The sequence below is a fragment of the Acinonyx jubatus genome, chromosome F2 (genome assembly GCF_027475565.1).
Source record: "Acinonyx jubatus isolate Ajub_Pintada_27869175 chromosome F2, VMU_Ajub_asm_v1.0, whole genome shotgun sequence".
In the NCBI taxonomy this organism is placed as follows: Eukaryota; Metazoa; Chordata; class Mammalia; order Carnivora; family Felidae; genus Acinonyx; species Acinonyx jubatus.
In genome coordinates, this window is record NC_069394.1 from 4711549 (window position 1) to 4725560 (window position 14012).

The 14012-nt window shown below is 50.5% G+C and overlaps 1 protein-coding gene across 6 annotated transcripts in view; it reads left to right on the top strand.

Moving 5' to 3' along the window:
* Positions 1–14012, top strand: part of COL22A1 (collagen type XXII alpha 1 chain) — a 259422-nt gene that overhangs the window by 192183 nt on the left and 53227 nt on the right. For all 6 annotated transcript variants that reach the window (XM_053208097.1, XM_053208095.1, XM_027063837.2 and 3 more), the window contains 4 exons: positions 403–447; positions 4580–4627; positions 9987–10100; positions 10469–10522. In XM_053208097.1, coding sequence (XP_053064072.1) covers positions 403–447; positions 4580–4627; positions 9987–10100; positions 10469–10522 — 261 coding nt within the window. The remainder of the gene's footprint in view (positions 1–402; positions 448–4579; positions 4628–9986; positions 10101–10468; positions 10523–14012) is intronic.

Consider the following 14012-nt stretch of genomic DNA (forward strand, 5'->3'; position numbering starts at 1 on the left):
GTTACACTCTAGAGCCTGTCCACATATTCTCATTTACCTGCCCCAATCTCAACGTGCTATTAGAACCAGTCCTGCTCTCCAAGCTGGCCCTTTCACCTGTGTTTGGAGAAGGATGGTGGGATGTGTGCAGGAGCCATTTGCAGCTTTGCATTTTGGATAGGAGTCATAGGAGGGTTGGCATATTCTAAATATTTGCCACAGTTGAATACTTTCTGGGAAGCGTTGAGTGCTGGGTTGAGGTTGCAAACCATGCCTTTTTACTGGTGCCAGTCTTTACGGTTGGGTGAATTTTTTCAACCCTGTTACACTTGGCAGATACAGAGGTGGGGGGGGGGGCATGAGCAGAGTGGCTCTGGATGATGAGCTTAGCACAGTTAATGTTTCATTTCTTTCTTCTCTTAGGGTGTACCAGGAAATCCAGGAGAAAGAGGGCCTCCTGGAAAACCAGTATGTCATCTCACTGTTCTGGATGAATATTGACTCTCAAGTCAGGGCTCCAGTGAGAATAAAACACAACTCAGATAGTGAGAGGCTGAAGGAGGGACTTCTCACAGAGCCACGGGCGGGAGGCTGATCTGAGATGCGGGGGAGCCCAGAGATAAGCCACAGTGGGAGGCCGACATGGCCATGACCCTGACCCCAGTTTTCAGCACCAAGTGAGAGCACAAGGGTGGGGAAGGGCTGCCAAATTGGAGCTGTCGTTGTGGGTTCAAAGCCACTGCCAGAGAGCTGGGCCCAGCATGGGAGCAGGGTCTCCCCAACTCCAGTTTCCTGAGGGTGGCTCTCCTTGTCCACCTTAGCCAAGGTCAGCAGGTACTTAGCCCCATGACACATTCCCCACGGTGCAGCGTCAGGTTGTTGAGTAGGACAGAGGGTAGAGAGTGGATCTGGGGGCGGGCAAATGGACCCCACTGTACCTTGCAAATTCCTAACTGGCCCATTTCCTGCCCCTGTCCAGTATGTGAGCGCCATCCGGTTCCCCTTTTATATGATGGGAATGGTGGTAGCCATGGGGTTGCTGGGAAATGGCTGGTCCACGTGCTGGCTCCTTGGTGGTCTAGCCCATGGCTCCTGCTTGCCGGGAAATGACTGGTCCTGCACGTCGGCTCCTTGGCGGTCCAGCCCAAGGCTCCTGTGGGCTCCCTCACATGCATCATGCATATCCCCCATATTGCTGTTGGCAGAGAAGCCCAAAGGCTTGGCCAAGTGACCCAGCCACTGGATGGGGTAGAGGGGGCCCTGCAAGAAAGGAGTGGTGAAGATGAGCGATCCAGGCAGGCGGGCAGCAGTGCAGACGCGGGAGAAACTGGTCCACTGATCCACTGAAAGACGTTACCCAGGAGGGAAGAGAGGGTAGCATCAGGGCTGGGGATTCTGAGGTCACGAGGGGGAGATCATAAGTCTGGTTCCAAAACCAAGATGCTCATGTGCCAGAAGCTTCAGCTCAAGCTGGACCTGAAAGCGTCAGTGTCCTGTGAGCCTGACCTGGAGGACTCAGACAAGCACCCAGGGCTCAGAGGCCACTGTGGGTGCCAGCAACCTTCACACCCTCTCCTGGGGTGCTGGGCACAGAGGAGACCTGGATGGGGATCCTGGTCTATTCAGAAGGGTTCTGGAGGCCGTACCCGTGCAACACGTGACAGGTCATGTGAGAGATGAGGGGCCGCTCACTCACCCTCCTCCTCTGCCCAAGCCAGCTCTGCAGCAGTGAAGTCAGCCCCGCAGAAGCCATTAGCCCGGTGCAAGGCCCCGATGACGCGAGGGGAGAGTAAGGTTCAGGCCGGAGACTAAACGGGGGTTCAAATGACCTCTGCCAAATCTAGCCCTTGACACCTCTCTGCAAAGAGAATTAAGCCAGCACACAGACTGCTGGCAATGTGCAGAAGCATGGCTGTCTTATAGCTGGTCACCTGCAGAGGGAGAGGGAGAGGGAGGGAGGAAGGGGGGAATAGAGGAGGGAGAAGCAATAGGTCTGTTTCTCATCACCATTAAATTCACTGAATGCACTGCCCACAAATGGCCCCAGATACATCCCAGTAGCTGTTGGGGTCTCTGCTCTTGCTGGTCAGAGGGGGTCCCCAAGCCCCCTCAGGCTCAGTGATTCACCGGGAGGACTCCTGGAACTCAGGAAGGCAGCTCCACTCATGGTGACAATGACAGTTCCTTATGGAGGGAGGACACAGGTGGCAGCCAGCACGGAAGGATGCAGAGGCACAGAGCACAGGGCTCCCCGTGTGTCTCCCCTGGAAGGCTTGTGGGGACAGCACTTCACTCTCCAGCAGTTTCCTGGGGTCACACGGATGTGAGAGGGCAGCAGGTGCTCGGGGAAAGCATGGCACATCACCCAGAAGGGAAGCTCACCCAGGCCCTACCAGGTGAGGCGTGTGAAGGCGTCGAGGTTACCCGTCAGGAACTGGCAAGGTCAGAGTGAGTGGGTTTGGACGCCCCTGGCTGGCTGAGTTCAGCCTTTACTGCACGGTCCCAGAGGACTTCTCCGGCGCTGCACCCACAGGACTCCTGTGCTGGGCATCCCCGTCCAGGGTTGGGCCCCTCTGCGCCTCTAGCGGGGACTCTTGGGCAGCGGATGGGTTGAGGGTGAAGCCCTTGGGGATCGAGGGAGGCAGGACAGGGTGGGGGAAAGGCAGTCTTGGCCTGACCCCATGGGGATCTGGATCTGTGAACGGCACCACGGCACTGTCCCACCTTGACACGAGGCCACTGTGTGTCACCCCTGTATGGCTCGGTCCTGCATTTCCAGCCTGCATCCCCGGCAGCTGGTGGAGCGATTCACGAGGAGGCGAGGAGGGCTCAGACTGGCCTCAGCACTTCCCACTGTCTGTTTGCCTACCTGTCCGGCACTCCTGGAATGATCCATGTGTGAGTGACTCCTCAGAGGCCAGCCTGGCAGACGGCTAAGCACCTTGTGCCCACCCTCGGAAGGCACTGCACCACACAGACCCGTTCCTGTCTGTTCTTAAGTGACCTACCCCGAGAGGTTTATGGAAGAGGGTACAAGGCATTAATTAAACTCTTCCCCGAGGCCACGCTGCACCTAGACTGAACATCTGCTCCCTGTTCTGTCTCTCTGTGAGTGCTGCCTGGCTGTGTGGTCTGGTGTGGCCCGACTGATTACACGGGGCTCTCATGACTGCATGGAAACATCGCAGCTCATGCGATGCCAGCAGTATGCACATGTCCCGATTTGAACAGTATTAACTTCCCAGGGAAAAATGTAAGGCTTCAGGATAAAACCTCTTTCTGCTTTTAAATTAAAGTTTTAATAAACGATATTGCAGAGGGTCTCGCTCAGAACGAGGGAGGTCTCGGCTTCTGTTGTAGCAGCCACACTCAAAGTGAGCTCTGCCTGTGGGGCTGGCACTGTCTGGGCACCTCCAAATCGGAGTCTGCCAGCCTTTGTCCTGGGTATCCTCCTTGGGTCACAGTCCAGAGGGTTGATAGAGCACCTGTACCCAGGAGCCCGGGAGACCACACCCATCCACAGTCACTACCAAGGTTATCCTAGGCAAACGTACGTGGTGCCGACACATGGCTTTGGTTAGCCGCAGGATGCGGCAGGGGCCCTGGAGGGTCAGGGAAAGGGGTTTGGTAGCCTGGAAAATGGTATTGGTGTCAGCGTCCCCAGGATGCTAGAGGTAATTCATAATTCATAAACTCAAACACAGACTTAATCAAAAGAATTCAGCAGTGTATGTTCACTTGTGGCCACAGGCTTCCCATATTATAGAGGAAAATCTAATACCTTCCCCTGGAGACTGGATTCTCTGGCACTCTTTCTCCGTTGCAGAAGTTAGAAGTTTGCAAAATAACCATGTCCCTCTACTCCAGTTCTACCTAAGAATTCTCTCTTCCTTCAGTGTCTGCCTTCTAAGCATTGCTTTCCCTCCAGCTGTGTGTTCCTTATACCCCAGTATGAACCCAGCCTCCACCCCACCTTGGCCATAATCCTAACACAACACATCCAACTCAGTGGGTTTGACTGCAAATTTGGGGACCTGCAGACTTCTATGTACATACCTTCAGAGGCTCTGTAATTACCCCTGACTAATGAGATCTCCTTCCCAGAATTAGCACTCCTTCAACCCATAATGAAGGGTGAGGATTAGAATGCAATTTCACTGGGGAGAGCTGGAAAAGTGGCTTTAGATTCATAGTAGGTTGTCAATGACTGATGGCAACAGCTCTTACCCATCTGGGGAATCCAGGATAGTGCCTCCCTTTGCCTTCCACAGCACCCATATGACCTATGAGGTTTTGAGGGGGGCGGGGAGGAGAGGCCACCAGGAGAACGGGCCAGCAGAAGGGGACTGGGGACCAGAAAGGCTGATGTCAGTCAGACTTGGTTAGGACTGACAGCCTGTATGGTGACCTCAGAAGTGACTTCTTCCTGTGCCACCTCGGCTTGGGACATACGCAGGGCTTTTTGCATGGTGTGCAGGGCACAGATGAGTTCTGCGTGATGGGGCGCACTTTGAAGCCCTTACACTGTCTGAGCTAGAATGGGATACACTGTGTGCACGTTCCTGTGTGTGTCCATATTGACTTCTTTTTACTTTGGCAGGGGCCTTCTTCTCTACTGTCTCCAGGGGACATAAATCTCTTGGTCAAGGTAAAAGCATGAAGCAAATGTGCATGCGTTTTGAAAATGGTGATGGGAAGTTGGAGATCTCAATAAGTTGTGGGGGTTTTTGTTTGAACAACCGTGTGTTAGTGTCAATGAGGCCAGAAGCAGTATTTGTTGAGAACTCCCTGTGTGCCCGGCGATGCGCTAAATCCTCTTTCTCGTCTGGCAGCCACCAGCCATAGGTGTCAATTTAACTTTAAGTTAACTAAAATTAAATGCAATTAAAAATTCGGGTCCTTGGTCCCACTAGCCACGTTCCAACCACATGATGGCCAGATGTGGCTAGAGCCTGTCTTATTGGAATGACACAGATACACAGCATTTCTGTCCTCACAGAAAGTTCTCCTGTGCAGGGCTGTGCTAAATGCTGGGTGTGTATCTCTCTCTTCTACAATTGCTCTAGGAGGTTGGTACCGTTTGCATTGTAGGTTGGCATGTAAGGAGCCTGAGACCCTGAAGGTCAGTGTCTTTCTAGGAATGCAAAATCCAGTCCTCGCTGATTTCAGAGACTGACCTCTAACCCCACACAGGGCTGTCTCTCGTGTTCTGAACAGGGGGCCGTAGGCAGAGTCAGGCAGCTTGGGTGTGCGTCCTGCCAATGCAAGGGCCAGGGTACGGGTTCAGGGAGGTGAAGGCCGCTGCTGGGCCCCTTGGCCGGAAGGAGACCAGATCTAGGTTCAGACTTAGATGGTTTTCCGAACCTGTCCATCTTGTCCATGAGTGCCGAGAGCCCTGAGAAGCTAGACATCCCTCTGCTGAGATTGAGCCAAAACCACTAGGTGTCCAGGTGCCTGACCAAGGGCCTCGGGCCTTAAATGGTGGAGGCCAGGACAGGCTGTGAGCAAGACAGATGCGTAAGGTCTGTGCTTCAGAAAGAACAGTCTCACTGCAGTGAGTGGGGAGGACACTTTTCCTGGCTCTGTGTCAAGCCTTTGTCTTAATTTAGGGTGTAGCTTGGCATTTGTGTGATCAGCCTCTTCCTCACTTCCTGCATTCCAAACACTTGGGTGATGTCAAAACAAACAAACAAACAAACAAACAAACAAACAAAACAGAGTTCATGTCTGAGAGCAAGGGAGGAAAACAAAAGGGAAAAGAAGACCTTTCCAGAAGCCTGAGATTTGTAATCTCTGTACACATTGAGATGCCTTGATAGAAAGTTCTACATTTTATTTTATTTTTTTAAAATAGTAGTAGAAAGTCTTTCCTGATTTTAATTGACAAGAGAAAGCTTTTTTCACAGTCAAGGACATGACAAGAAATCATTACCTATTGATTCAATTCCTTGTTTATCGCAGGGTTTTATGAGCCTAAATCATTTCTCATAATTCCACTGCTCTAGAAGGAGCTGGGTTTGCATCAGCCCTGTCCCTCCCCTGCAAGGATTTCTACCTCAAGATGTCCCAGCCTTTCTGCCAATGATAACAGTAATGTGGAGCCTCATGCTTTATGGCTACAGCATTGAAAATGACATTTAGTCAGCTTGGTGTTCCTTACTTGCTACAGGGTGCAGCTGTGTTCATCAGAGCAGCTGGGCACCCCGGAAGGAAGTGGGCACCCACACTCAGGGTGGTGCCTGAGGCTCCCTGGAGCCATGGAGCTGCACTTTGCCTGGAAACCCTGTAGACAACAGCCTGGGGCCAAGTGGGTTTGCCCAGGTCAGCAGAGTGTACTATTATCGTTCCCTACTTTATAGCAGGTTAAAGACTGCTGGTCTGGGCCAGGTGGCTGGTGGAAAGTCCCTCCCTTGCTGAGAAGGCACCTTTTATTGCAGAATATTTATCTCTGCCCCCAGGAATTTATACCATCACATACTTCATTCTCATAGTTGGAAAACTGCCTGGGTAGAAAGTTCATCTCCTAAGAGTCCTGGTTAAATGAACTTCCACAATTGGATGTGTGCCCAGCAAGGTCATCCTCAGGATATCTCCATCAATCAGATGGCTCCTTTGGAGAAATATTATTTCATCTGATCTTCACAAACAACCCAGTGGGTGGGCGCTGTTACGTCTGCATTTTACCAAGGAGGAGGTTGAGCCCAGCTGGGGAAGGCACTTACTTGTTCAAGGTCACAGAGCTGGATGATGGCAGTGCTGAGACCCAAACCTCATGTGGCCAGCTGCAGGCCCCCGTGTTTAACGCCCCTGTCATCTGACTTCATCTTGCATGGGCCAGAGCTTGTGACAGCTACCTGATAAAGTACAGATAGGTGGGAAGTTTCCTGCCTGTCACCTGGAGCTTGGATGGGTAGGCTGCACGGTGGCCCTTTGGCAGGGATATTGCAGCAAGGATTCAGGTATCTGGCAAGAGGTTGGGTAAGATGACCTGGAGGTTCTCTCTACTCCTGGAAAGCAACAACTGCTTTCTTCACAAAGCAAAGTCTGTGGCATTCCTCCCTTTGGTAGGCATTTTCTGGTGCATTTACCTGCTGTACTGTACCCTGCTGACTACCAACCCAGTGAGCTGGGTTTGATGAAAACATCCCAGACAAAAGAAAGGGGGTAGAGACCAGATGGAATCAGCATTTATAGACCCCACACAAAGAACCCTGCAACACAACTGGGGCTCTGCCTGCATTATTTCATTTAGATTTTGTAACAATCCCCTAAGGAAGGAGAATGACCCTACGATAAGGGAATGGACTCAAAGGCATTGAGTGAGTTGCCTGAACAGCTCGGTTAAGTAGAGAAGTTGGCAGCCAGTATTGATGACCAAGGGCATCTTATCGGCAGATGAGGCAAGACAGCAGATTCAGGGAAGGAAAGACTAACAGAAATCGCAGGGGTACATTAGCAGCTAGATTTGTTGTGCTGTCACCATGTGCCAGGCATGGCGTCAGGCATTTTTCATGCATTATCTTGTTTATTTCTCACCGGACTTTGAGGTCCTCTGTTCACAGATTAGGAGGCTGAGACTCAGAGGGGTGAAGCCAGGATCCCAGGTGGGCAGAGGCTTCGTGTGGTCTCTTGCAAACAGAACCCTATTTAGTCTCAAGGCATTTGGGGTAGCCCAGGGCCGGGAAAAACCGGGGGTCCCAGGGGCCAGAGTGAGCATAGATGCGATTGCAGGTTGGGGGGCTGCTCTCACTGTGTTCCCTGGATTCCTGGACTGGGTCAGTGTGGTAAGTCCGGCCCCCACACTGTCAGGTCTGGGGACCTGCTACAACTCATCTTCAATGAGCCATCCTACACAGAATCTGTGACGAAGACAGACCCAGGCTGCTAGCCCTCCAGAAAGTGGAAAGAAATAGGGAGGCGGGGAGATTTTATATTAGGTAGATACAGATAACCCCTTCGTGGTGTGGATCCCACCACAAAGAATGGTTCCGGATCACCACTGTGTCCACCAGTGCCTCCAGCCACAGCTCAGTGGCCAGAATCTCTGGTGCCCCCAGGTTAGCCCCATTCCCACAGAGCATACACCCATCGCTGCAGAGTTTCATAGAGATACCTCATTTGAAAGAACCACAAGACAAGGTCTAGGAATAGGGGATTTCCTCCCAAATCTGCTATTCTTCCAAACAAAACACACCAGCCAAAACCAGTATACTTTGGTTTGTGTCTTTCACCTTCACTCTGTACACCCCAACATTTGGCACTCCCCAGCCTCTAGAAAACATTCAACCAGCAGCTCAGACCACCTGCTAAAAGAAGATGGCACAGGACGTCAAAAAGTCAGAGGGTCAGTAGGGCAGTTGGGTTGGTTCATTTACTTATTGAACTCGTGATGGGCAGGAGGCTCTTTGCTCTGAATTGGACATGTAAAGATAAAGCAACTCTACCTCTGTCTCTGAGAGCCCACGCCTTCTTTTTGCGTGGCGGGGAAGGGACGGACCTGTACACGGACCACGTCAGCAGTGAGGCAAGCACTTCAATAGCAGGAGTTCCTGGGGCTGTGGGAACAAGAGTCAGAAGCAGTCCCCCATCTGAAGCAATCAGGAAGGCTTCTTGGTGCAGGAGATTTCTAAATACTCTTCAAAGGTTACATACGAGGGGAGCCTGGGTGGCTCAGTCGGTTAAGCATCTGACTCTTGATAACTGGTTCAGGTCATGATCATGTGGTTCCTGGGATTAAGCCCTGCGTCGAGCTCTACACTGAGCATGGAACCTGCTTGGGATTCTCCGTCTGTCTCTCTCTCTCTGCCCCTACCCCACTTACGTTCTCTCTCTCTGTCTCTCTCAAAGTAAACATTTGTTTAAAAGGTTGAGTAGCAGTGAAGCAAATGAAAGGAAAGTAAGCCATTCAGAGTTGCTTTTGTGAGTCAGAGACCATCCTGAGTTAGAGACCAAGAAGAATGCTCAGTTACCCACACTGTCACCTTTAGTATGCACACGTGCAGCTGCCACGGGCCTGTGCACACGCCTCTGGTGGAGCAATCAGAAGGCTGTGGTTGGTGCATTTGTTTTGTGCCGATGGACGCCATGTAAGCATGAACTCTTCAAGATACATACTCACCGGGTCTCAAAGCAGAAAGGTGTGGAGCCCAACTGGATGCTTTGCAAGTAGTTTTGCACTGAGGGAGTCACTGAGTGCAGGCATGAATTGAGGCTACTACCTAAATGCACTGGGAATGATCTCACATTATTCTAAGTGCCTCCTCTGTATGATCTCATCCAATCTTTGTCACACGAGGGGAGGGAGGATTGCAGAGAAACTAGCAGGACTCTGGGATAGGACACAGGCTACGGTGTGGTCAAGCCAGTGAGTTTTATTTGCTGCACACTGCACTCCAAACTGCAAGGTCTTGGGATGACACAGACAAATTAGAAATCATGTTCCCTGGGCTCAGAGGACTTCAGAATCATGCCAGGGACATCACTCACCTGCCTCAAAGCAGTAGAGCAAAGGTCAATTCCTAGGACCATTTATGAAATGCTTGCTTTGGACAAAGAACAATGCCAGGTGTGTGTGGTCACATTGGGTGTGTGCCCATTGCTTCCTTTGTTCGACTGCCTTGTGTACAAACCACTTAGGCAAATGCACAAGACAGAGAACTTGGCTTCCAGCTTGGTTCTGTCGCCAGCTTCAGAGATGGGACATGTTATTTTGTAAGAATACTAAATGTTTGCATCAAATCTGTAATGTTATTAAATGCTCACAGGGAGTGGTGCACTTTTGACATCATTGTTGTGGGCTCCACTTCGAGCAGTCTGGCTGGCTAGAAGTAGAGAGAAGGGAGGGAATAATCCAGAGGTATCAGTACTAAAATCTAATTAAGATTAAGAGAAAAATGCAAAGTTAGACACAAATGCTCTGGGTAACGACTCGATCCACCCGTTTGCTTTTATATCACTTGCACGTGTCTCCTTTTGCTCTACCAGTAACTATTACTTACTGTCTGCAGGATGTGTGCAATGACTGCCCTCCAGGCCCCCCGGGCCTTCCTGGTCTGCCAGGTTTTAAAGGGGACAAAGGTCTCCAGGGAAAGCCAGGGAGAGAAGGCACAGAAGGGAAAAAGGTAAGGAGAAAGGGGGAAACTTTGTCCTTGTCACCGCGATGAAATGTATCATCTTTGGAGATCACAGCCCTGCCTCTCTGGTACAGATGTGGGGGGAGCCTACTCAAGGGTGTGACTATGGGAGGCAGGGGGTCATCTTGGGGACTGGCCACCCCATTAGACGTGGGCTTTGCCCATGAATGCATGGTCACACTCAGTACTGCCACCTGCCCACACCCTTTGCTCAGACATGCTGGATGGAGGCAGGAGACGGAAAATTCAGCGGGAAATCAGTGAATAGGTGTGTCAGGGCAGCAGCTTGCTGGTGACTCTGGGTATAAGCTCCAGACACTGATTCTTACTGTTTTTTTTTCCCGTTCCTGCTACAGGGAGATGCTGGGCCCAGGGGCCTCCCAGGGCCTCCAGGAATCGCTGGACCACAGGTCAGTGAGCCCTCATTGACACTGAGTGCATCCTTTCTGCTCATGTCACTGGTTAATCCAAGTTTGAGGAAGAGTAATGTCCAGTGTGAAGGAATAATGGTTTTAAAACAATGACACCCACATTCAGGGTCTAACCATGGCTCCGACTCTCTCAGTGACCTTGGGAAGGGGCACTTGAACTTCCTGAGTCTCAGGTTGCTCATCTACAAACGCCTCAGTGGTTGAATAATGAAGTGAGCTAGGGGGTTGGAATGGGGAGTCCTCACTGGTAAAGACAGGAGCTTTGGGGTCAGAGGGCTCTGAATTTGAATACCAGCCCTGGGTCGAGTCAGAGCTGTGTGGTCTCAGGCAAAATCTTTGACCCTCTGGACCTTAATTTCACCACCCAATAATAGAAAGAATAAAAGCAGCATCAGGGGGCACCTGGGTGGCGTGGTTGGTTAAGCATCGAACTCTTGATCTCAGCTCAGGTTTTGATCTCAGGGTCGTGGGTTCGAGCCCCATGTTGGGCTCTGTGCTGGGTGTGAAGCCTATTTAAAACAAAAACAAAAAACAAAAGCAACTTCAGAGATTTGTTAGAATTGGACAATGTAATGCACAAAAAGAACTAGTCACTCAGTAAATAACCTCATTAGGCAAGTGCTGTGCCAGTGTGGGTGAGTGTTACTACCACTCACAAGAATGACGAGGCGCCCATCTAAAATGGGCAGGGAAGCTCTGTGCTTTCATAAAGCCAGGAAGACCAGCCCAGGAAGAAGGAGCTGTGATCTCAGCCATAGAACAGGAGGGGAGGCTCTGGCAGCTGAAAACAGGTGTCTGGGCTGTATATTTGAACTCCTTGTGGTGATGGTACATAGTTCTAAGCGCGAGAGACTGTGTGAGTGCAGACGTGGGGCCAGGAGGGGAAGAGAGCTGACCCTCCACCCTCAGTCACCTTCCCCCACTGTCAGTGCCCCTGGAGGCTGTCCGTAATCACTACCTTGGGGACCCTGTGCTGTTGCAAGCTATGCACGCTACCTTACCCCGACATTCAGGAGCAAATGTGTCACTGTGTCTCTTCCTGTGGCCTGGCTGGGACATGGCATGGCTTGTCTGACATGAAATTCAGCAGAAAATTGTCAGTAGGAGAGAGCGAGCTCAGGAGCCAGACCTCTGGAGTTGGCATTCCCACTCAGCAATGACCTTGGGCTAGCTTCTTACTTTTGCCCTTCCCTTTCCTGCTGACAAACTGAGAGGTATAAAAGCAGTCACCTTCCAGGCCTGTGGCCCTGAGAACTGCTGAGGGTGCCTCCACCAGACCTAGCACTATCCAGGCCCAGCACCAACCTGCTTCTCCTGCTTTTTTAGCCCGTGGGGTCACAGCAGTGACAGGGCCGGGACTGGGGTGAGGACCTGGACGTAAGATGTAAGGGAAGCCCAAAACCTCAGTAACCAAGATAAATAGGACTTTAGTGCAATATTTTAAAAAGTTTAGAATTAGTACAGTTGATTCACAAGGAACAAAATGTCACTATTTTATTTTTAAAGTTTTTTTTAAGTTTATTTAGAGAGAGAGAGAGAGAGAGAGAGAGAGAGAGAGAGAGAGAATGAGTGGGGGAGGGGCAGAGAGAGAGGGAAAGAGAGAATCTCAAGTAGGCTCCTTGCTGTCATCACAGAGCCTGATGCGGGGCTTGATCTCATGAACTGTGCGATCATGACCTGAGCTGAAATAAAGAGTCAGACTTTTAACTGACAGAGCCACCTGGGCACCCCAAAATTTTCAATAAAGATGGGACCTAACCCTACACTTGAACCATTCACCTTCCTTAAACCCCTAATCCCAGCCCTGTGGGAGCCCCATTTATTTACATTTGTATAGTTTGTTCATCTCGGATTATTTGGCACTGATTTTGACTTTGAAGAACACAGCATTGGACTATTATTAATTTTGGATACTGAGCTTTCCAGAGCTCCTTACATGTTACACCCAGGCCAAGTGCTCACTTGCCTTGCTTCAGGGTCAACCCTGAAAATGGGGTTGGACCTCTTATTATTATATTAGAAGGCAAGGAAGCCAACACTGCGGGGTAACAGCAGGGCGCTCCCTGGAACAGTTGGGCATCAGGATGGCAAACATCCAGATTTCCCAGGCCTGCCTGGCAGGCTAAGACATAGAGTGTTTGTGATCCATAGACTTTGTGAAGTCTTACAGGGTTTTGGCATACCCAGGGCTCTTGCTTTAGGAACTACAGCTATCAGGTTTCAGTGTAGATGGAATAAGAGATTTTTTCCTGGGCAGTGTTAGTTGAGAGACACCCGTAAAGTGTAGCATCACCTGTGCTATTTACCCTGAATTACTCCCCCTTTCTGGGGTCATCAGCTGGGGCTAAGCTCCTTGCCTGGCGGATTCTGCAGGCTAGTTTCAGCTGATCCTTAAGTAACCTTTGCTGTCAACTCACAGGCTGCTGGGTTTAGCCTCTGCTGAGGAATGGCTTTTTATGCAGAGAAACAAAAGCAAATCAATTAAACAGATAAGGAGTTCCCTCCACTAAGTAGGGATTGTTTTCTTTATCGGCCCAATCCCACTTGAAGTGCTGGTGTCTTGGGACAATGGCTCTGCCTTTGTTCCTTGATAATTCGCTTCTAGAGAGGGTTTGTTCCTTTACATATTCAGAGAAAGCCAAAGAATGCTTCCACCCAGAAAAAGAACAGAAATTAGTGCTGCAGCTGAAAGACAGGGTTCTAGCTGTCTCCACTTGGGAGTCCATCATGACCTTGAGAAGTTGGCAGGTGTTAGGGTCCACCCTACATAATGAGCTCCCAGGCAGTTACAGTGGGCAGCATACGCAGTATGCTCAGGTTACCTGCTTTACAATATCATCTCTTGCAATGCTCAGCATCATGCTAGGAGGTACACATATTGTCCCATTTTACAGATGAGGAAGCAGAGGCTTAGCAAGATTTAAATGCCAGTACTACCAAACTACTAAGTGATACTGCAGAGGGGAATCCCTGCTGGCAGGACTCGAGGACCTCCTACCCCCTGTTAGTATCCCCTAGGGGTTTAACCCTAGTAATATTAGGACCAACTCCAGCACCAAGGACAGCTCCTGGTGGGGCGGAGGCTTCTCCTTACCACCACCTACTGTTGGGGAAGTGAGTCACAGAGGAGTTAAATAGCTCATCTGAGGACTCACAGGCTTGCCTTGATTCTTGGCTTCAAACCCAAGCCACTCCATGCTCGTTATTCATCCCACTCCACTCTCCAGAAAACAGACGGGAGGACTGTTTCATTTTCTCTCGCTTATCAAACAAGATCTCAGCTTGACCTGCAGACATGAAGATGAATTTGTACACTGAAAATGCTACCAGTGGCTGAGCACTTACAAATATTTTCTCATTCTTTCGTAGCCAGACGTCCCTGTGTTCACTGGTCATGTGCATCACCAAGGGCATTTGTTTGTTTGTTTGCATTTGCAATCCTGCATCTGGGAAATCAGCTTCCCTAAGA